This window comes from Conger conger, chromosome 18, assembly GCF_963514075.1.
Source record: "Conger conger chromosome 18, fConCon1.1, whole genome shotgun sequence".
Taxonomy (NCBI): Eukaryota; Metazoa; Chordata; class Actinopteri; order Anguilliformes; family Congridae; genus Conger; species Conger conger.
This window is the reverse complement of record NC_083777.1, coordinates 1,072,938-1,097,653: the sequence shown is the minus strand read 5'-3', so window position 1 is coordinate 1,097,653 and position 24,716 is coordinate 1,072,938. Positions and strand designations below refer to the sequence as shown.

The window sequence follows — 24,716 nt, the reverse complement described above, 5'->3', positions numbered from 1 at the left end:
AGATCAGCGTTGTGTGTTTAATATGAGATCAGCGTTGTGTGTTTAATATGAGATCAGCATTGTGTGTTTAATATGAGATCAGCGTTGTGTGTTTAATATGAGATCAGCGTTGTGTGTTTAATATGAGATCAGCGTTGTGTTTAATATGAGATCAGCGTTGTGTGTGTTTAATATGAGATCAGTGTTGTGTGTTTAATACGAGATCAGCGTTGTGTGTTTAATATGAGATCAGTGTTGTGTGTTTAATATGAGATCAGTGTTGTATGTTTAATATGAGATCAGTGTTGTGTGTTTAATATGAGATCAGTGTTGTGTGTGTTTAATATGAGATCAGTGTTGTGTGTTTAATACAAGATCAGTGTTGTGTGTTTAATATGAAATCAGTGTTGTGTGTTTAATATGAGATCAGTGTTGTGTGTTTAATATGAGATCAGTGTTGTGTGTTTAATATGAGATCAGTGTTGTGTGTTTAATATGAGATCAGTGTTATGTGTTTAATATGAGATCAGTGTTGTGTGTTTAATATGAGATCAGCGTTGTGTGTTTAATATGAGATCAGTGTTGTGTGCTTAATATGAGATCAGCGTTGTGTGTTTAATATGAGATCAGCGTTGTGTGTTTAATATGAGATCAGCGTTGTGTGTTTAATATGAGATCAGCGTTGTGTGTTTAATATGAGATCAGTGTTGTGTGTTTAATATGAGATCAGCGTTGTGTTTAATATGAGATCAGTGTTATGTGTGTTTAATGAGATCAGCGTTGTGTTTAATATGAGATCAGTGTTATGTGTGTTTAATATGAGATCAGTGTTATGTGTGTTTAATACGAGATCAGCTTTGTGTGTTTAATATGAGATCAGTGTTGTGTGTTTAATGAGATCAGCGTTGTGTTTAAAATGAGATCAGTGTTGTGTGTTTAATATGAGATCAGCGTTGTGTTTAATATCAGATCAGCGTTATGCGTTTAATGAGATCAGTGTTGTGTGTTTAATATGAGATCAGCGTTGTGTGTTTAATATGAGATCAGTGTTGTGTGTTTAATATGAGATCAGAGTTGTGTTTAATACGAGATCAGTGTTATGTGTGTTTAATACAAGATCAGTGTTATGTGTGTTTAATACGAGATCAGTGTTATGTGTTTAATACAAGATCAGTGTTGTGTTTAAAATGAGATCAGTGTTATGTGTTTCATGAGATCAGTGTTATGTGTTTAGAGATCAGTGTTGTTTAATATGAGATCAGTGTTATGTGTGTTTAATATGAGATCAGTGTTACGAGTGTTTACTGTTGTTACCCGTTTCCTCACTTTTTACCTGAAGAGAAAATAACATTACTTTTACATAACTACGTCAGCTACGTTTTCCAGATTATCATGTTCAATATTTATTTAAAACTTTTTACAAGTAAAAGACTTTGGCTATGCCAAGTCAACTCTATGCTAGCGTGTTCTATTGGAAAGTAACGTGATTACTAGCAAGTTAGCTAGCTAGTTCAGGGAAAGCTCAGAAGCTTATGAACACTGAACAGATTATTCCAGTACAAATGTCCTTTGAGATATAACTACAAACAATTATCGAGTTAATTGTATGACTACACTTATAAACTCCTGTGCTGCCTCCGATTCGCTGCTTTGAGCCACCATTAATTTAACAGAAGTGAGAATTTTGAAGCAATCGCAAAGACCTATGGGATATCCTACCCAGATGGGTACATCGGATGCTGCCTTCAAATTCAACCAAAATAAAGCACCTTAGATGGATGCATTTTTGATTACTTTAATTTGGGACATGACCACAAAGGACAAACAAAATAGTGAAAATTGTGAAAATGCTGCCTTCATATTTCGGACACAACCTATGTCTCTGTCCCAAACGTTGTGCAGCTCAGTGTATATTTGCTGGAGCAAGGGACGGGCCATTTCACTCTTTCCCACACAGACGGCTTCAGGTGGCCCCCAAGCCAGAGAAACTCCAGAACTTCCCCCATCTCACGGTCACTGCCTTTTTCAATGCTTTTATTGTTCAGAAAAACAAAAATAAAATGGTTTTCATCCAGGGTTAATCAAAACAGTAACCAGAAACAACCAAAACACATGATCAATCAATCTACAACTGTCATACTAAAAAAAGCATAATCCTCCTCATAATAATCATAAATAATGGCTCTGCAATGTCAAACCCCAATTTTATAAATATAATTAAAAATGTTTTTAAACATTTCATTTATACCTTAACATTTCTAAAAGCAATTTATTTCAATCATTGTGACACTTGGGAACTAACTCAACCCTTATCACAGCCCTGAATATGGGTTTAGCTGTACTTGGCATGGACCCAGTTCTCCTGAGTGAAGGTTCAGATTCAGTCAAAGTTCACAACATTAAGATTCATCCACACTTTGTTCTCTCAGAATCAACATTCCCAATCAATTTAAGCCCATACTCTGGCAATATACATTAAGTGCTATCAATCTGTACATTAAGAACATTAGCGGACTTCTTACAAAGCATCGTGCTAAAATCTCATGATACCTAATAAAAACATAACCGATCTCATTTTTTCATGATTCTCACTGGCGCATAAAGTTATGCTGCACTTCATGTAAACATTCGTATAGATTACAGTTACTATTTTCTAAAGAAAATTTATACTTATTTATACAAACTACATTAATAGAAAATAATTTTTTTGCTATAGTTACTACTAGGCATTTTGGGGAAGCCAGTGCCATACGACAGGTTAACTGTGTTGCACACAGTGGAAGCCTTACGGCTACAGCAGCAGCAGAGAAAAGCCGTCAGATGCAGTAAAACACTACAGGCAGTCTCATGCCTCAGAATGACAGCGTTAGCAGTCCCAATGAAAAATAATATATAATAAAATGCTTTAGTGTTGTATTTAATGCACAGGCTCGGTGAAGTACTATATATGTACACTCAGTGAGCACTTTATTAGGTATTATTATTATTATTATCTATGTTATTATTTTTTTAGACTTATTGGTCTTCTGCTGCTGTAGCCTATCCACTCCAGAGGTCTGACGCGTTGTGTTGAAAGATGCTCTTTTGCATACCACTGTTGTAATGGTTATTTTCGTTACTGTCTAGCCCTTCTCTTCTGACCTCTCTCATTAACAGTCTGAAAAACAGCTGAACCTCTAAGCCATGTCTACATGCTTATAGTTGCTGCCACATGATTGGCTGATTAAATATCTGCATTAACAAGCTGGTGTACAGGTGTACCTAATAAAGTGCTTAGTGAGTGTATGCTTTTTTTACTTTCTGCATTAAAGACCGTGCTGCATTATGACTGAGTGTGCGTTTTTTTGACGAGGTACAGCTTAACACAAAGCCCAGCTGCTTTAAAAATAAAGTTTTGGCTAAATTATCTCCTCTTTCAGTGCTGTTGACACTCCAAATAAAAGGGTCACTAGTACACATACAATCTTAGCTTACTTAAAATATATTTCTACTTTAACCATAATGGTTTTTAATTCAATATGAATAATAAACAGGTTGTGATGTGCAAAAGGTTTAAAGGAATCTCTTGAAGATTAGAATTGCTTTGGCATTTTGTCTACATTGGATAATAATATACTCTTAATTTAATCTCTTTTATCAAGAAATTTTACATGGCTTTCTTAGCAAATGTATGCAGATATTTAAGAATGTGTCAAGACTGCAAAGTTTGACTCTAAGGCAGACAGCAGTTGGTGCTGTCTTAAACCTGTTACATACTCTACACAAGGAACGCAAACGCAGACATGGAACATACGCAAAGTCCTTGCTTTAACCAGCTTCTACACTGCCAAACCACAAGGTGGCAGCCTGGGCTAATCTGGCTGGAGTGAGTGGAAAGGATTACTTCTTTGTGTGAAGTTGTTGGTTGAACAGTTTTTACATCCTGTTTATATTTAGCTCCTCTAGCGGAAACTTGTGGAATTGGAGCGCACGTTTACGTTGCACTACACATTCTGGATTGCAAATTTTGCTACACAAGGATGCAAGGCACACCCTTGTGTTGCTCCTGGCATCAGTGTTGGCGTTTCATTCCTTGCATAGAGGATGTATTAGGCTTTAGTCGACCCTCAGTTTCCCATGAGCTTTATCTTCAGTGGACGAGACCCCGTTAGAGTAGCCGTTCATGGCTTCTGTGGACCCGTTCTGATACTCCCTTCTTCTGAAAGCTCCTTGCTTCTGATAGGTCTGAAACATGGAGAGGAACAGAAATAACAAGTGATTTGCCAGGACACAATATAGCCACTTGCCATAAGACAGTGAATTCCTGTGATAATTCTTGTTACATAATTTGGTGAAAATACCTGCTATCATATCCATCATATTTAATCTAAATACAGCAGCCTGACTGAAGTAGAGTAATACTGACTGACAGCGTTCAGTTGAGCAACAAGAGACATGCAGCAATGCACAGTGAAGGTAATTTACCTGTACGTAGAAGTTTGAGAAAAGTGTGATTAGTATGACCATGTAGCCGATCTGGAAATAGAGCCAGCCGTCCGGGAAACCACAGGGCCAGACCACAGCACAGCCTGTCTGAGCCATGGTCAACACAAACTGGATCTGCAGATGTATAAAACCGTGCATATATGTTTTTTTGAATGTTATGTTTACTTCTAGAACTGTTTTCAGATGTACTGACAGCATGGCTTTAGAGAGTTTAATAATAGCCCCGCGTTAAAGTATGAAGTGCAAGCCTTAAAGAACACAGAAATGTTTGACAACAGCTCAAAGCCATTCTGTTCTATACATTTGATGGCACACAGCAAAAGACAGTATAACAGTAAAATAAAATAAGTATCTTTACAGTTTTTCAGTTTATAACCCAGTGTTTGCTATGAATTGTAATTTGTTTCAATAGATTATTTACAACCATAAGCATTACCATGGAGGTAGGATCAGCACAGCTGAGATTAGGGTGTGTAGTGGGGGTAGGATCAGCACAGCTGAGATTAGGGTGTGTAGTGGGGGTAGGATCAGCACAGCTGATATTAGGGTGTGTAGTGGGGGTAGGATCAGCACAGCTGATATTAGGGTGTGTAGTGGGGGTAGGATCAGCACAGCTGAGATTAGGGTGTGTAGTGGGGGTAGGATCAGCACAGCTGAGATTAGGGTGTGTAGTGGGGGTAGGATCAGCACAGATGAGATTAGGGTGTGTAGTGGGGGTAGGATCAGCACAGCTGAGATTAGGGTGTGTAGTGGGGGTAGGATCAGCACAGCTGATATTAGGGTGTGTAGTGGGGGTAGGATCAGCACAGCTGAGATTAGGGTGTGTAGTGGAGGTGGGATCTCCATAGCTTAGATTAGGGTGTGTAGTGGGGGTAGGATCTCCACTTTACACATTTTGGTTTCACCCTTTAGAAATGACTGCACTTTTCATACCTATTTAAGGGGACCATTATGACATAATGTCTACACATGTAGACTACTTGCACATGTAAGAGTCTCAGTCTGAAAGACTTCATGAAGAAGTGCGGTATAAATTTACAAATGTGTGTCCAGAATCTCAGATTGACACACACATTTGTGGATCCTCCCCAGGGTCATTATGTTCTCTAAAGATAGTCCTGTCACTGTAAACTAATGTACGTAGTGGTTAAGGTACATGACCATGTAAAGTAGTGGTTAAGGTACATGACCCTGTAGCATAGTGGTTAAGGTACATGACCCTGTAGCATAGTGGTTAAGGTAAGGTACATGACCCTGTAGCATAGTGGTTAAGGTACATGACCCTGTAGTATAGTGGTTAAGGTACATGGCCCTGTAGCGTAGTGGTTAAGGTACTACAGGCAAGGTCGGTGGTTCAAATCCCAGTGTAGCCACAATAAGATCCGCACAGCTGTTGGGCCCTTGAGCAAGGCCCTTAACCCTGCATTGCTCCAGGGAAGGATTGTCTCCTGCTTAGTCTAATCAACTGTACGTCGCCCTGGATAAGAGCATCTGCCAGATGCCAGTAATGTAATGTAATGCACAGCTGAGATTAGGGTGTGTAGTGTTATTACCCTCCTTTTGTATCTAGTATTACTTATTACAGTTATCTGCTGACCATGGAGGGAGGTTGAGGTGTTTTTTCCTCTCTGATCTTTTCTCTCTCTCTACATCCTTCATCACCCTTTTCCTCTCCTTTATTCAGAACCAAGAGAACACCTGCTCTGCACAATGCTTCACAGGGCCGGTCCCTACTACTTACAGCCTGAGAGAAAAGCTCTGCAGCAATATTTCCAGGACAAAGACTGTGGCATTTGCTGTCCTGCTTTCAGGCATAGGGTCTGTTCATGACAATACAGAAAAGAGAAGGAGTCTGCAGTCCTCTGCAGGTGATAACTCACCAGCTGACCCTGAGTGATATACTTCTTCCACCAGAGGTAGGGTCGCAGGGCAGGAATGGCAGACAGGCCGTAGTAGGAGTACATCAGCACGTGGATGAAGCTGTTGAGGGAGGCTCCAAAATATGCTGGAGAGTAAAATGCAGGAGAGTAAATAGATTCTGCCCCTGTTAGAATTCACATCTCAGTCTCGTGAAGCTATGCTTCACAATCACACATACAGTTCTACTATCTCAATATCCTACTTCTACCCTACTGAGCACAATTTCAATTCATACTGATGAAAAGCAGCAATGTGGTATGACCTTACAGCTAATTATCTGCAGGTTGTGCTGCTTTCAGTGATTACTTAATGAGAACATGCCAGTTCAAATAAACCAGAAGAATAATTAATCATGTGAGACATGGATAAATCACAATAATCTGATTAATGTTGTTTTGTACGTCATTGGAACAGACACAGACAGGACTGTACAAATTGAATGGGCCATTTTTTTAAAATCACTTTCTCTGCAGTACACCAGGCCAGAAGTCTCTAATGAGAATCTTGTGCAGGTCAGAACAGGGCTGTATACAGTTCTGGGTAAATTCAAATGGAGGTCATAGGGAAAAGGCGTTTCAGGACTGGCTTCAGGTTTTCAGACCCCTTCAGTTTTGCACACTTTCTTATGTTGTAGATTTAATTTTAAACGCATACGATCTACATCAATCTACACTCAATAACCAATGATGACAAAGTGAAAAAGATTTTTTAACTGTATGTTCTTCCAAATGTGTTAAAAATGAAATCTCTCATTTACATAAGTACATTCAGACCAGGACTGGAGTCTAGACGCACCTCAAAGATAATTAACAAATGTAATTGATTGGAGATAGTTTAGAAAGGCAAACACCTGTGTCTATATGGTCCCACAATTCACACTGCATGTGAGGACACAAACCAAGCCATGAAGTCCAAGGAACTCTCTGGAGACCTCCATGATAAAGTTGTGGCGAGGCATAGATCATGGCAAGGGGATAAAGCACTTCTAAAGCTTTGAGTGTTCCCAGGAGTGGCCTCAGTAATTGTGAAATTGAAGAATTTGGAACCTCCAGGACTCTTCCTAGAGTTGGCCGTCCGGCCAAGACCGTTCTGCGTAATTGGGTAAGAATGGCCTTGGTCCGGGAGGTGACCAAGAACCCAACGGTCACTTTAACAGAGCTTTGGAAGTCCCAGAAATGGGAGAACCTGCCAGAAGGACAACCATCTCAGCAGCACTCAATCAATCAGGTCTTTATGATGTAGGCCTCTCTTGAGTTAAATGCATGAGACAGCCCACTTGGAGTTTGCCAAACAGCATTTAAAGGACTCTGAAAGCATGAGGATCATGAGCATGAGGAAAAGCTTTCTCTGGTCTGATGAGACAGAAGTTGAACTCCTCGGGCAGAACTCCAATCACTATGTCTGGCAAACACCAGCACTGCACATCCCCTGCTCATCACCTGCTCATCACCTGGCTAATACCATCCCTACGGTGAACACCAGGCACTGCTCATCACCTGGCTAATACCATCCCTACAGTGAACACCAGGCACTGATCATCACCTGGCTAATACCATCCCTACAGTGAACACCAGGCACTGATCATCACCTGGCTAATACCATCCCTATGGTGAACACCAGGCACTGATCATCACCTGGCTAATACCATCCCTACAGTGAACACCAGGCACTGATCATCACCTGGCTAATACCATCCCTATGGTGAACACCAGGCACTGATCATCACCTGGCTAATACCATCCCTACGGTGAACACCAGCACTGATCATCACCTGGCTAATACCATCCCTACAGTGAACACCAGGCACTGATCATCACCTGGCTAATACCATCCCTACAGTGAACACCAGGCACTGATCATCACCTGGCTAATACCATCCCTACAGTGAACACCAGCACTGATCATCACCTGGCCAATACCATCCCTACAGTGAACACCAGGCACTGATCATCACCTGGCTAATACCATCCCTACAGTGAACACCAGGCACTGATCATCACCTAGCTAATACCATCCCTACGGTGAAGCATGGTGGTGGCAGCTATACGGGAGCTTCACAGCGACAGGGACAGGGACAGGGGCAGGGGCAGGGGCAGGGGCAGGGACAGGGACAGGGACAGGGACAGGGACAGGGACAGGGAGAGGGAGAGGGAGAGGGGCATGGACAGGGACAGGGACAGGGGCAGGGACAGGGGCAGGGACAGGGAGAATTATAGTCAAGACAACGCTGACGGAGCCTCAAGACAAGTCTCGAACTGGGCCAGCCAAAGCCCATAGAACATCTGTGAAGACTGACTGTCCTCGGACTGGCCCAGCCAAAGCCCATAGAACATCTGTGAAGACTGACTGTAGGGCGGCCTGTAGCGTAGTGGTTAGGGTACATGACTGGGACATGTAAGGTCGGTGGTTCTAATCCCGGTGTAGCCACAATAAGATCTGCACAGCCGTTGGGCCCTTGAGCAAGGCACTTAACCCTGCATTGCTCCGGGGGAGGATTGTCTCCTGCTTAGTCTAATCAACTGTACGTCGCTCTGGATAAGAGCGTCTGCCAAATGCCAATAATGTAATGTAATGTAAATGACTGTCCTCGGACTGGCCCAGCCAAAGCCCATAGAACATCTGTGGAGAGACCTGAAGATAGCAGTTCACAGATGCTTTCCATCCACTATGATGGAGATCGAGAGGATCTGCCAGAAAGAATGGGATAAACTGCCCAAATCCAGGTGTGCAAAGCTTGTAGAAACTGACCCAAGAAGACTCAATTTCTGCGAAAGGGGCTTCAACAAAGAACAGAATTAAGGGTCTGAATACTTATGTAAATGAGATATTTCAGTTTTTGATTTGTAATCAATTAAAACAAATACTGTGTTTTCACTTAGTCATTATGTGTTATTAAGTGTAGATTGACAATTCTATTGATTTAAAATTAATTCTACAACACTATGCAAAAAGGGGTGGAAAAAGTGAAGGGTGTGAATACTTTGTGAAGCCGCTGTATTGGTCTTTTATACCTCTGGACACTACATCTCGCTGACACTACAGCGGCAGAAACAGGAGGCACTCACAGTGTCCGCACGGCACCCAGTTCATGACGAACCACCAGATGTTGAGCATGGTGGCGTGGTGATACACATGCAGGAAGGTGATCTGGTGAGTGTTCTTCCGCAGGATGAAGAAAAAGGTGTCCATGAACTCGATCAGCTTGGAGAAGTAGTACCACCAGAGGACATTTATGATCTGAGCAGACACAAGAACGCAGAGACATTCAGCTTTAAAATGGCCTCTCGGGTCCCACCCTGGGCACGGCCCCAGCTGGGGCAGAGCGGTTCAGTCCAGGTGTACACACATGCGCTGTAAGAAGTCACCTTCAGTCCAACAGCTGCAGTCAGAGCACAGCAGAGGGCACACCTGTGCTGTTTACTCCCCCAATATAAAGCGGTCATGAGCTTGCACATTTCTCCAGGACAGTGTATTATTTCTGCACGTCCTGATGTTTTTTCCCTCTTTTTCTATGGCAGTCCTGCCTGATTACACTGCACTGATAAAGCACTGTGTGGCTTATCGGCCAGGAAGGTACACACACCAGCTGACATTAAACTGTTCTGACACCAGGCTAGCCAATGCAACGACCTTGAGTGTGGATATCATCATTCAGACACCGCAGACTAAAACTGTACCAACACAGGGCCTGAGCACGAAACGTTTGAACGGGTTTGAACATTATCGACTATCAGGGATGGGCCGGCGTGGGTTTTTTTTGTTGTAGTAATTCCTTTTTTCACTCCCTATGGTAACAGGATAAACCATTTGAAAGCGTTAAAACTGCACGGTTCTGTATATCTGTATAACCTATTTTAAGATGCCATTGCTTTAACTGCTTTAACTGTTCCTTGTGGGTGACATGTGGCATAATGAAAGGTTGTGGATTTTGTCCTTACCCTTGTGTCAGCCTCTCCAGCGCTGTGTGTGTCCTGGCATAGGAAGTTGTAGTTGCCCTGCCACATACCAGTCACCAGCTGCAGGGAGAAAGGAGATGTTGAGAATCGTCTCTGCTCGTTAACTCATTGTCTCTGTGCTCGTTAACTAATTGTCCCTGTGCTCGTTAACTCATTGTCCCTGTGCTCGTTAACTCATTGTCCCTGTGCTCGTTAACTCATTGTCTCTGTGCTCGTTAACTCATCACCTCTGTGCTCATTAACTCATTGTCCCTGTGCTCGTTAACTCATTGTCTCTGTGCTCGTTAACTCATCACCTCTGTGCTCGTTAACTCATTGTCTCTGTGCTCGTTAACGCATCACCTCTGTGCTCGTTAACTCATTGTCTCTGTGCTCGTTAACGCATCACCTCTGTGCTCGTTAACTAATTGTCTCTGTGATCGTTAACTCATGTCTCTGTGTTTGTAAACTCATCGGGTAGCTCTTGCTTGGAAAGTGCTTACAATGTGCATGGTTGGGCTTGCTTGATGCTCAAGCCAAGCTGAACAGGGCTGTACTCATTGATACACTCATTCATTTGTGTGCACACCGGTCTTGTGGATTCCTTCACTGGCCTGTGCTCCATTTCATTGCAATCATATATTTATATTACATTATAAGGCTCTGCTCATGTTCAGGGAAAAGGACTGAACAGTAATGGAAATGAAATTAACATAAAAGTACCACACCGTGAGACAGGTACTCACAAAACAAGACGCAACAGGTAACAACTCAAACATACAGAAACTATTCTGCCCTCCATGTGTGTCTGTGCAGAAAGATGCAGAAAGATATGCAGAACATGGTAGCCCATGCGTGGTCCAGTAGACTTCTCGCAGGGTTTCAGTTCATCCCACAGGGTTTCTATAATGGAGAAACTCATGCCTTCTCAGTCTCTGAAACAGCCCTTGGTGATTGTACTTACAGAGCCTGACCTCCGGAGCTTGACCGACATGCTTACTATGCAAATAAACCCTTCACAGGTTAGCTGACTGGAATAATCTAGTGCTGTGATATTGCTGCCATACCAAGATGAACTCAGATGAACTCAGATGAACTGAAGTAGACAGTTGGCTGAACATGTGGTAAAAGTTCAATTTTTTTCTCAAATTCAACTTTGACAGACATACAGTGAGCTCCATAAATCTTGATCGTTAACTCATGTCTCTGTGTTTGTAAACTCATCGGGTAGCTCTTGCTTGGAAAGTGCTTACAATGTGCATGGTTGGGCTTGCTTGATGCTCAAGCCAAGCTGAACAGGGCTGTACCTATTGATACACTCATTCATTTGTGTGCACACCGGTCTTGTGGATTCCTTCACTGGCCTGTGCTCCATTTCATTGCAATCATATATTTATATTACATTATAAGGCTCTGCTCATGTTCAGGGAAAAGGACTGAACAGTAATGGAAATGAAATTAACATAAAAGTACCACACCGTGAGACAGGTACTCACAAAACAAGACGCAACAGGTAACAACTCAAACATACAGAAACTATTCTGCCCTCCATGTGTGTCTATGCAGAAAGGTTGGCTAACAGGTTTGAAGAGAAAACAGAAGCTGATCAGTCAGTAAACGTAGACTAGACATGTACTGCTGTCTTATTTTCTCTCAAACAAGAGAATGCTGGTGAGCTTCAGCAGAAAGTTCCCACAATAGAAGAAATCATTCTGGAATGTGAATATGAAACCTATGCAATATGAGAGCAATATGAGGAATTATTCATGGTACACCCAGAATATACTTAAAAATGTAACAAAAACTAAAATCACCAACTCATTCAAAACTTGTTCTACTGTTTATTTCTCCTAATAAAAATTACGGGTCCCAGATAATCAAGGACAGAAGAGAACCTGGGACATAATAATATTAATATGCCTAATATTCACAGAGTCCCACACCTTCTGATGATGTTGGTTATATTGACTGACAACAATCGTGTGGTCACATGCAGAACATGGTAGCCCATGCGTGGTCCAGTAGACTCCTCGCAGGGTTTCAGTTCATCCCACAGGGTTTCTATAATGGAGAATCTCATGCCTTCTCAGTCTCTGAAACAGCCCTTGGTGATTGTACTTACAGAGCCTGACCTCCAGAGCTTGACCGACATGCTTACTATGCAAATAAACCCTTCACAGGTTAGCTGACTGGAATAATCTAGTGCTGTGATATTGCTGCCATACCAAGATGAACTCAGATGAACTCAGATGAACTGAAGTAGACAGTTGGCTGAACATGTGGTAAAAGTTCAATTTTTTTCTCAAATTCAACTTTGACAGACATACAGTGAGCTCCATAAATCTTGGGACAAATACATCTTTTTCTTGGGTCTATACACCACAGTTTATAATCAAAGAATTCACATGTGGTAAAAGTGCAGCCTTTAAATTTTCAGCTTCCATTACAGAGTGTTTTTATACATTTTGGTTTCAGCACTTTTCATAGCAGATTCCCCCCATTTCAGGGTACCAAAATATCTGGGACAAATGTGAGCAATCACTTCCTTATTGCAGGTATGTTAAAGCTTTCAGTATCTAGACTTGATTCTACGATTTTGTGGTCTGTTATTGGTGTGTGTGGGACATGAGGACCAGAGTTGTGCCAATGAAAGTCAAGGAAGCTATTGTGAGGCTGAGAAATAAGGAAAAAAAACATATATAGGCCAAACAATAGCCCAAATACCAAAATAAACTATTTGGATCATCATTAACCCTTTTTGCAGATCTGACACAACCCTCCTCAATTTTTTCATCTGTTTCAGGCATTATTACTGATGTGTCCATCACACTTGGTTTAAGTGAAGCTAGATAATTGGACCACGTACAAAACAAATTTAGTTTATTTTCATAATTTATGCCACAAATAAAATAAACCTAGGTAAAAATGCAAACGTAGGAGAATTTGCAATGAAATATTGAGTTGCAAATGTAAAACAGGTAAAACTATATATTTCCTGGAAAAAACTAATTACCACAAGTATGCAAAATCTGAAGGTGATATGCAGAGCTACTAAAGCGCTATGATTGAAAAATATATAGTGCTTACTCAGGTTCCCATTGTCTCATGTTACATTTTGTTTCTATTCAGTGTGTCAAATAAGCAATAATGGAGGAAATCTGGAAGGGGGCAGAGGCACAGTTATGAGGGAAGGACACATTGGTACCTTTGTGTAGAGACAGACCTAAACCAATCCCCTACCAAGAAAAAGGCAAATCATCTATGGAATTCCGAGGTATGCAAGCATCAAGCATCTCGGCCTCACAGCCAGCAGACCCAGGACCTGTTTCTGCACAAACCGTTAAACTGCGTCCCTTTTGTTTATTGTAGTGCAGCTGTGTCTTTCACGTGCCAGCAGCGCCTCAACAGGGGCCTTGTTCAGACATGTTTCTGTTACAGACTGTGAACTGATCTGCTTTCCACAAATTCTACTTTCAAAACAGATTATCATGTCCCGCCCGCGGATAAAAAAGACTACATTTGGAAACTCAGGACTAGGGTCACACCGATCATAATCACAAAACTGTGATTATGTCCCCTTCACACCATCAGCTTTCGACAGCAACAAAACCGCCGTATTTGGTCACGTGCAGCAACAAGGGGCGGGTTTTTAACTTGCAGCCAATTTTGGTGCTACATCAAGAACTTTATAAAACATTTGCAAATTTGCAACCTATTGTCGATACGTAAATAGTGAGAAGACTTATATACACTCACCAGGCACTTTATTACACCTACTTGTTCCTGCGATTATCTAATCAGCCTACTGTGTGGCAGCAGTACAATGCATACAACCATGTAGATACGGGTCAGGAACTTCGGTTAATGTTCACATCAACCACCAGACTGGGGAAAAACTTTGACTTTGACCGTGGAATGATTGTTGGTAGCAGACAGGTTTATGGACCAAACTATGCCTGTTCCATTTCAAGAGATTATTTTTTTCTGAAAATCAAATCCATGACCTCCTGACTAATCACACAACAGGAGCCAGCTGGTAATGGAGGTTTAATTTTCTTTGTAGTTGGGGTGGTTGAGTACAGTTGTTTGTACCCCTGAATTAATCCTTTTCCAACATTACTCGCAATTTAAAGAGAGACCGGTCACAATTTTCCATGTGGTAATGATTATTTTGTATTATTATATTAATAATGGTTATTTTAGTAGGAGGTTTGGACAGAACGCTGAGCTTGTAAAAATGCTCTCCCAATCATCAAGAGACCCAGTGTGACCTCGCAAAGTGCAGCCGGGTTCCCGACGTGGTAACAGTGATAAAATCATACAGTACACGTCTGTCCTGAAACAGACAGAATGGCCACACTGAACGTGTTCCATGCAGTGACCTGGGACCTGAAATCTCACATTTGCAGGCGGGATGTACACCCAAAAGAAACCCCAAAAAAACAAACAAATGTAAATGTAAAAATTAAAAGGCAATGCACTCCAGATTGAAGCAAAGTGGTGTCTGATGTTCCAAAATGCAGAAAAGCACAAATGCTCTTTTTGATTCATTTGAGATTTTGTCTATCTGGAATTATGTGATAAATGACACACTACAGCAGAAATCCCTCCTAGGTCCCAAGAGAGACAGGATTACTGACAAAAGTAATTGTCTCATACACTATAAGCCCAAAGCACCATCATTGCAACATCCAAAAATAAATTGCTGGGTGTAACATCACACCTTTCACAAGACTTTCCACCTCACATTATTAGTGGTGTGGATCATAAATACACACTGAGCCAACGAGACACAGGAAATTCATAGTATTCCATGACATCACTGAAAACGAACCACTGCCATATCGTACAGGTCCACCAGCAGGCTGAAATACTCACCTCCATCAGGGGGTGCACACAAAACATCACAAATCACAACCAGACCCAACATGAAATATAAAGACACTTTAGATAAACGATCATGGAGACAATATGAAGAAAAAATGGTCTTATCAATGGATCAGATCCATACAACATGGGCATAACAACTTGACAATTGCCACTTCGGTTTGCCTGGAAATAAAGGGAAGATATCATAAATGCAGCAGAGATGGCTGATTCAAATTATAACACATTACAAATGACCGACAAGTGAAGATTACTATCAGAGTGGCCAGTGTGCTTATTTAAGATAATGATCTCTCTCTCTGCTAAGGTTAACGTAAATTAGCAAACGTTAATCAGCCAGCTAATGTTAGCTATAACTAGCCAGCTAATGTTACCCTGCTTTACTAATGTGACCCTAACATTAAAGTTACTTGCCAACAATGGCATCAATCAGTTTGATCTGGCTAGATTCCATCTTCAATGAAGTGGTCAGAACACACTCTGCTGCTCAGTGAAGGCAGGAAATCTTTCCAGTTTATTCTGGCTAGCCATAAATTCCATCTTCTCCCTCATTCTCTCTCATCACTGGGATTCTATGAAAAACGCAACTGCCTACTCTTGTGACCATCAAATTTGTTATGACAATGATAAATTACAGGTTAGGTTGTGACCATTTTCGAAAAAAAGGTGAACAGAAAAATCTATAATTTTACATGTTTCTAATTCTACTCCACATAGTGGTGGGCGGTTTCATGTTAATGAGCGGTTAGTAGTCTGTACAATATGGCGCCCAGCTATTCAAGTGACACACAGGAAACACACACTCAGCCAATGAGACACACAGGAAACACAGGCTAGCTGTCTCAAACTGTGTGCATCAGAGTGCACATAGCGAGCACGCATCCAACTTGGAGTGCGAGCCCAAACCTGGAGGTGTGAGCACAGATAAACTACCCGGATGTGCATTCCATTTGTTCAAGATATTATATATTTAAGCAGTTTATACATTTTTTATTTGCTAGCTAGCAGGATTGCTAAAACAGCTCAAAACAAAAAATCATCCAGTGAGCAGCAGTTCTGCAGGCAAAAATGCCTTGTTAATGAGAGAGGTCTGAGGAGAAAGGCCAGACTGGTTGAAGCTGACAGGCAAATGACAGCAAAACAAATAATAATGTATCACAACAGTGGTGTGCAGAAGAGCATCTCTGAACACACATTACAACAGTGGTGTGCAGAAGAGCGTCTTTCAACACACAATGCGTCAATCCTCTCCATGGGTAGGCTACAGCAGCAGAGACCACTAAGTTAAAAAAAATACGTCTAATAAATACCTAATAAAGTGCTCACTGAGTGTATGATAAGTTTGCATTTATTGTTATGATAACTTCCTGCTTATGAGTGATTTATCATGGTATCAATTTGGTACAGAGTCAAAATGTAGATATTGGAGCAGCACCAATACAGCACCATCCAATACAAATAAAAAAAATAAAAAAACAACAGATATTCTTGCACCCGTGGACTTTAACGAGAGCCTTCCAAGTCTGTCCCAACCTGCTCTTATCTTGTGTCTGATACTGGAACACTGGGTGACGGTAAAGACCTAGCATGACGTAGCTTACAGCTGCAGGGATCTGCTGATGTCTGGCAGCACTTCAGGCCTTAATAAAGATAAAGACCTACCTCACAGAACATGTACAGGGACAGCAGGGTCAGCCCCACGTTGTAGACCACCAGGACACGTCTGCAGGAGAAGGGCTGTCTGGTTCTCATGTACTTCGGCCCTAGCCAAACAATCAGCAGGTACATCACCGTGAGAGCCAGTGTTGGAGGGTAGTGGTCCAGCAGAAGCCAGCCTCGGACCCGGGGATCTGGAACAAATGGAGCATTGCTGAGCATGGCAGCAGTCGTAAGCCTTTAGGAAGGAAAGACTGAACGAGTTCTCTCTTTACAAGAGCAGATTTTGGGTCAACATGCAGCAACTAGCGTGTCCTAGCGTCCAACACTGCAATACTGCATCCTGCACAGTCTCATCTGTGCAGACCCCTCCAGCCTTTTCAGACATGGAGTGAGCAGAGTCTGAGGAGAAGTATTTTTTAGGACAAGGCTTAATCCATGTATCGGAAACAGTCAAAATATGATACAAAGCTTACTGATATCACCACTAAAAAAGCAAACTAAAAAGGTTGAAATGTCCAAGAAATGTAAAATCTTTATTTTTCTAAATTGTACAATGACCTTTGTAGAGTCCAAACATGTAGGGAAGAACAGCGACTCGGGACAGTGAGCCGCATCAGACAAGGAGGAGTCAGCACAGTAGCTACAGGGAGCACAGTAACACAGGGAGCACAGGGAGCAGAGTAACACAGGGAGCACAGTAACACAGAGAGGAATGAACACAGAGAGGAATGAGCACAGGGAGCACAGTAACACAGGGAGCACAGGGAGCACAGTAACACTGGGAGCACAGTGGGCACAGTGACACTGGGAGCACAGCAGCTACAGGGAGCACAGTAACACAGAGAGCACAGGGAGCACAGTAACACAGGGAGCACAGTAGCATAGGGAGCACAGTAACACAGGGAGCACATGGAGCACAGTAACACAGGGAGCACAGTAACACAGGGAGCACAACAGCAATGGGAGCACAGTGAGTACAGTAGCAATTAGTTACATGCATCTCAAGGATAATTCACGCAAAAAGGATGCACCTGACCACAATTTGGTGTGCCACAGGAAAGGGTCTGAATGTACTTATGCAAATGAGAGGTTTCCGTTCTTGATATTTAATACATTTGCAATGTTTTTGCTTTGTCATTATGGGTCATTGAGTGTAGATTGATGTAGATCGTATGCATTTAAAATTAAATCTACAACATAAGAAAGTGTGCAAAACTGAAGGGGTCTGAAAACCTGAAGCCAGTCCTGAAATGGCTATGACCTCCATCTGAATTTACCCAGAACTGGACACAGCTCTGTTCTGACCTGCACAAGATTCTCATTAGAGACTTCAGAGGAGACAGAATCTACAGCTGGGCAGGGTGTGGCTTGTATGGCCAAAAATAACATCCAATATGTGACCCTATTGGTGAAAGCTAGGTGCTTACCAGACAAGGTACCCATTTGGAAGTCATACATTTGCATTACTTCATATGACAAAATCAATGCTCTGGACTAATTTTGTTTAGAAAAGTCAAGGGCAGGTGTAAATGTATGGCGTTAAGTTACAGCACAGTGAGAGAGGGCAGAGTCTATAAAGGGTAAAGTCATAACTTTGAAAGGCATGCAGAGTGGGTTGTAATGTAGGAGGCTGACAGCACAAATTCTTCATTTTCTTCTGCCCTTTACTCTTTCCATTTTTACTCCTGCAGCTCTCCTGGCATGCTCATTATGGGATCATATTAATGTCACTGAAAATGTTCAGAAAACATTCTGAGGACCATACATGCTTCCTTTGTGTTTCCTTAATTTTACTATGAATGAAAAGGAGCCCTGCATAAATATGCAAAAATAAATGTGTAATAATAATAAAACGTTGTGTAGGACGGCAAAGAACTCTATCAAAATGTCACTGTAAAATGACTGAACTTTTCATTGAATTCCAAACCGGATGCGACACAACAAAACAACGGGAAGTGGGCAAATGGTTTCTATCCATGTTGGAAACTGCCTGTATTAGAGGAACATCACCATAGCAACGTATATTGTATTTGCCATAGCAACGTATATTGCATTTGCAGCCATGCTGTCCTGCCTTTTTTTCCCCAAACCGTCCCAGAAATGCGGTTCTGCCGTCGACCGTGATCCATGTGAATGCAGCATAATCACCCAGGGGCTCTGGGGGACCCAGCATCACAGCTTACCTCTGGGGCCCATCCAGGAGTCAATGTACACATTCAGCCTGTGGTTAAACATCTCCATGTCCATCCTGGAGAAAGAGGAGAGAAGAGCGAGGCTTTCATCACAGCCCAGCACTGTCCTGTGGCATTTCAGCCATCGCCTGGTAACAGGGGCCCATCCTCCCCCCTGGTGTTCACCAGCTCAACTACACCGGCCTGGCCTGTAGCACCACCCTGCTCCTCTCCCAGCCCTCTACAAAACCCTGATCTCCAGGATAAACTGCAGGGGCAGGATAAACTCATGTCCCCCTGCCATTATCGGATAAGCACAGCGTCCATTGTGCAACTGAAACTGTTTCACCGTAGATATCACAAGTGCACAATCAGCTTTATGAGAGGTGTGGGGCGGGTGGATGTTAGAGGGAGAAGAAACTGTTAATATTATGTTTGAGATTTTGGTTGAATATCCGATCACAAAAGCTTTATGAGAGGTGGAAACGGTGACTGGGTGTGTGTGTGATACAGTGTGTCCCTGCCCAACAACCAACAACCTTTTTATCATGACAAATCCCTGATTTCCCAGCCATTAAGCAAAGAAGACTAAGCTAATGGGACTGCTTCCTCACAAAGCAAAGGCTAAAATCGCAAAGTCCAAGAGGCACAAATTAAACAGTTAAGCTGCTAGTGCTGTGTGAGGATCACAGAGAACAACCAGTTGCTGAGTGATGAAGTGACAATACCTGCACCACTATGCCTTGATGGCTTGAGTTAGAAACTCAAAGGGACGGTTCGTACTATAATGGTTGCCACCCCATGTGCAGTATGATTGCTGGGCAAAGGACCAAAGCATCAGACCTTTTCTTCCAGTGTGCACATGATCTTGACCTATAAACCTGCATACGCTTCAGTACACTCCAGCTCCACATCGACAGAACAGGGAAGTGCCTCTGCACGAGCAGTAAAAGTGGCCAATAAAAGTGAGATTTGTCTGCTGATAAACCAGCAAGAAGCCATAAAGCTTACTTGGCGGGTGTTATGGCACTTTGGGGTAATTGTGAACAAGTTCCTGAGGGCTGGGACAAAAAAAAAAAAAAAACTGGCTAACCTCTCTTTGTAATCCTTACTTGGAATTAGTCATCACAGGAGTTCAAAATTAGGAGCAGGGCAGAATACTGCTTGCAACTGAGGAAGGGATGCATTTCACAAGGTGGAGCAGAAAGGGGAACATAATGATCTGTGTTGTGACAATGGCTTTCATGATTTAGGTAAGCCAGGAAGACTTAAACAGCATCCAGAAATGGACAGAAACTGGCAAATGTCATTCAATGTAGCTAAATGTTTTGCAAGTGGGAAATAATACATTAAGAAAAGAAAATAAGGGAGAAACGAATGTATAACGTGCTGAATTTGAAAAAGGATAGGGAGCAGCCGTGGGTATGGGACAGGCTAGGGAGCAGCCGTGGGTATGGGACAGGCTAGGGAGCAGCCGTGGGTATGGGACAGGCTAGGGAGCAGCCGTGGGTATGGGACAGGCTAGGGAGCAGCCGTGGGTATGGGACAGGCTAGGGAGCAGCCGTGGGTATGGGACAGGCTAGGGAGCAGCCGTGGGTATGGGACAGGCTAGGGAGCAGCCGTGGGTATGGGATCTAGGTATTCTGCTGTAGCATAAACAAAAGCCAGCAATTTTAAATACAATATGCTGGATACAGATGCAAAAGAACAGAAATTGTACAATTGTACCAGAAAATACTTACAGACTGCACTGTAAATCAAAAAGTTATTTTTTTGATGTTAGACTATATCACTTTGAAACAACAGTTAAAAGTATTTAAGCCGTTCTGGGAACCACACTACCAGATAGACAAAAGGTATGAAGAAGGTCACCTAAACTGCCTCCTGTAATAAAATGTAAAAATCTTGACACAGTTATTCAGACCTAGTCAAATTAGTCGGATTATTATTTAATAAAATTGATTGATAATGTGAACTGCAAAGGTTTTTTAAACAGGTTGGGTTCTGTCTAAAGATCAAGCGGCCATCCACAGCAATATGGCATTCAACCCTCAAGTGACCAACATATACTTTTATTGATATCTTAATGGTAATACGTTTGATCCTTTTAAAATTGACATTGTCAAGCAATATATCCTCAATAAATACATAACACGTTCTTCTGGTTTCTGCCTTAATTTGGAGTGATGTGATGATTAGATGATGACATGTCCTTTGGGGTCATATATGACCCCATTCAAAAACAACACATTCTACCAAACATCATAAAGGAATGTTTATAAGAATCCAGATTTCTGTGCGGACAAGAGATGAAGTAATACATATCCATAGATGTCATTTTGCAAGTAAATTAAAATTATTGTATAAGGTACATGTGTTAAAATATACCCTCTGAAGAATTAATTGTTTAATTTATAATCATTGACTGTAAAGTTAGAAATGTGGTAGTTCAGTCCATAGCACAGTACTCTGTGGGGGGTGAGCTTATATTTTGGACTGTAGTATGAACGGCAAGGGCAGCTAACGTCAGCTTAATTTAACAATAACGTTAATAAAATATTGCTTAATGTGTTCGTCAAGATTGCCTGGATTAGCTAATGGGGTAGCATACCGTAGGCTACTTATTTTGCGTTCGCCCAGCCACAACGCCCAAACGAGGCAACTAGCCTATAACTTTGTACCCACTACACTACACAGTTTAGCTAAACAGAAATTCTAGTTGCTAACGAGATCGTTACTTCTTAAACTAGCACCGGTGCTATTCATCTGGCACATTTGAGCAAACGTAGGCTACATGACAGAGGTAGCTAACCATAATAATAACAACACAGGCTCTCTTGATTCGTATTCTTCTTTTCTGTGCCAAGGTGAGGCTAGTTAGTTAGCTAGCTTAAAGTTGCTACATATGACGTCATTGAAATACTGTATGTGTTAGCTAAATTGTCTAGACTAGGAATAAATTAAATGTTATATTCTGCTACATAAATAGAATGTCTGCAGTGTTCTTTCAAGGGAAACGAAATTACGTACCTTGCCCCTTTGAAGATGAATAACCTTGGATGTCCACCGCCAGAGGAAACGACCTGCTCGACTTTTCGTCTGAGTGGAAAGGTCCGTAAGACAGAAACACTCGAATTCTCCGGCTCATTGCCCTAAACTTCACTGTCAGTGACGACACATTTTACTCCAATCATTGCAGCATTATGTAGGCTACAGTAACGCAATACTACCACAGTTGCGTGTTATCTATGATGTTATAAAAATGCAGTGACGGTTAATTCTCATTCTGTTACACGTTTTAACTTACAGATATCACATGACAAAAAACAATGTGCAATGACCGTATGACGTTAGTCTTCAGCTTGGAAGATAATTGCATACTGCACAATTTAGGCTAATTTAAATCACTGAAAGCAATTTTTTTCAGTTGGTAACTTATAGTATACACCTTTGCCTACTCCGCTCTTATCTCCAAAATTAACCGGATAAAATGCTCTCGTCATCTACGTCAAATAAACGGGGACTGTGATGCTCTCAACTTTATGCGTCTAAAAGTGTGGACCGATTCTTCATAATTTCCTTGTTTCATGGTGACAAGTGCAATCGTATATTTATCATGCATGACACCCATAGTTCGTGGTTCAACGAGCCTACTACGTAGACTCCATAGACGTTTCAGCGTAAGTTTGCTTTCTGACTTCTTATGGTTTCTTAATTATTTTAACAGTCCCATGCCATTTTAGGGATCCCTGCCCTTAAAATGACGTTCAACTTTGTTTCTTGCCTCCTCTGTACAAACAAAAGAGGATATATTTAAATGAAACCGGATAGAACACAACGCAAAGTGGAGCTCACCACCGGAGATGCAGAATTAGAAAGTGCTAGCAGCCGTTCTCAGGGAGACTCTCGACTCGGGGTCGAACGATTCCGCTATATCACCCCATTCATCTGGCGTCATTGGAGACCAATCACAGCGTCGCAGTCGTCTGACAGTAGGGAGAATAGGATGAGCACAGTGGGTGGGTAGGATTGTAGCGCAGGCAGATAAATTATGTACTCCCTTGTAGTGTAGGGGAGAACCGGCACAATTGCACAATTTTTCACTTCTTACTCAATTACTCCTAGGCATGGGCGCAGTTTCATTTATAGGGTGAAGTCAGGTAATTTGGGACAGTTTCATCAGAGTCTGCTCTCACCACCAGTCTGAACAGTCTTGCGCATTTTCAAAGAAGTGTCCCAAATGTCTGAATTTACCCTAACTGGTAAGGACGTAGGGGAGATCCAGGTCGAAAGTAACGCTTTTTTGTTTGATCCCATTTGGTCCCATATTTTATGACACACAACTTGTACACATCCTTCACTATTATCAACTGTAGTTTTCATTTTTGGAAATAAGAGTTTAACATGAATAGGCCAGGAACCGACCAAGTGAATGTTACTTTTGTCCTTGCTGAGCGGGACGAAAGTAACACATGAGTGGGTCAAAAGTAACGGTAAACTAGGGGTGCGTGTTGTATCTGTTATTCGAGTTACTTTCAACACATGTACTATTAAACAATTTCATGTTTGTATCAATTCAATAAATGCTATAGGATCGAAATCCATGAAAATTAACCGTGCGTAACCATCACAATGTTGCGCAACCAATAAAATGTTTTGAGATACAAGATTCATTGGACTGAAATTCATTATTTGGGCGTCATAGCTACACTAGATCCTCAAAATAATTTCTTTAACCTGTCAATAAAAGTTGGCTATATCGTGAGTTTGTGATGTTTGTAGACTACTTTTCAAACGTTATGTCAGTTGATTTTGGCAACAGCGACCCTTTAATCGTAGCCTAACGTTTTATTAAACCTGTAGATAAATGTATGTTGTGAGGACTCAAAGCTTATCAAACAGTCACAGTTCTAATGATGCCATACTTGTAGACTCATTTTCAAACATTACATAATTGATTTTGCCAACATAGAATGAGCTAGAGGAGACAAACTTTCATTTTCTTTTTTACTGCAGGCTTAAACAAGTAGCCTGAACAACAGGTAAGAGTAGACCTAAGAGTACACAAAAAATAAATGTCTGGAACTAAAAATGAGTGAACTTCCACTCTGCACTGGGCACCATGCAACAGGTAGAAAGTGCAAACTGAGACGGGTGCGTGGGGGTTGGACCCAAAATGCACGACTCAGAAACAATAATTGAATAAAGTCCCGTAAGGGCTTTATTTGGGACAAATCCCAGGAGCGTAGTCACAACAAGCAAAGTCCATACACGTAGATCCAGCCAAACAAACGATAAACAAACAAAAAGCACGGTGCCGAGGGAAGAGGCAAACTCGTAGTCGGTAAACGTGCAGGGAGGTCCGGTAGCAGGAGAGCTGTCAGCGGGGCAGATGTACAGGCGGACGGCAGGCAGAGTCGTAGTCGAGGGCGATGCGGAAGTCGAAACCATAAAACAATCAGCGAGGCAAAAGTACAAAACGGTAGGCGAAGACGTGGTCAAGAAACAAATGGTCAACGAAACAGAAATCAATAACGATGGTCGGTAAACCAGGCTTGGCTCTTAACGTGAACCAATAGCAGTCAATGCTCAAGCGTTGCGTGGTAAACAGAGGCAGACAATTTCGCAGTGAACAGTAGCGCGACTGGGCTATAAATGCGGGTGTAGACAGGTGCAGACA

The 24,716-nt window shown here is 41.9% G+C and overlaps 1 protein-coding gene across 2 annotated transcripts; it reads right to left on the bottom strand.

The window, feature by feature from the left end:
• Positions 1-1,754: 1,754 nt before the first annotated feature.
• Positions 1,755-23,044, bottom strand: elovl5 (ELOVL fatty acid elongase 5). 2 transcript variants are annotated; one of them, XM_061227882.1, is made up of 9 exons: positions 22,892-23,044; positions 22,067-22,135; positions 19,049-19,113; positions 16,869-17,056; positions 10,323-10,400; positions 9,450-9,621; positions 6,345-6,469; positions 4,444-4,578; positions 1,755-4,203 (listed from the first exon to the last, which is right to left on the bottom strand). In XM_061227882.1, exons 3-9 carry the CDS (start codon positions 19,110-19,112, stop codon positions 4,075-4,077), a joined length of 891 nt encoding a protein of 296 aa, XP_061083866.1. In that variant the 5' UTR covers position 19,113; positions 22,067-22,135; positions 22,892-23,044; the 3' UTR covers positions 1,755-4,074. The 2 variants fall into 2 exon arrangements, with proteins under 2 accessions (XP_061083866.1, XP_061083867.1); XM_061227883.1 differs by lacking the exon at positions 22,892-23,044 and having other exon boundaries at positions 22,067-22,877.
• Between the last annotated feature and the right edge of the window lie 1,672 nt (positions 23,045-24,716).

Excerpts from the sequence above, each read along its gene's own strand:
- elovl5 (XM_061227882.1), bottom strand. The coding sequence starts at position 19,112 with ATGGACATGGAGATGTTTAACCACAGGCTGAATGTGTACATTGACTCC. Across the intron at positions 6,470-9,449 it reads CTGGGTGCCGTGCGGACACT|CATATTTTGGAGCCTCCCTC; the intron begins GTGAGTGCCTCC and ends TTTACTCTCCAG. Across the intron at positions 4,579-6,344 it reads ATATCACTCAGGGTCAGCTG|ATCCAGTTTGTGTTGACCAT; the intron begins GTGAGTTATCAC and ends ATACATCTGCAG.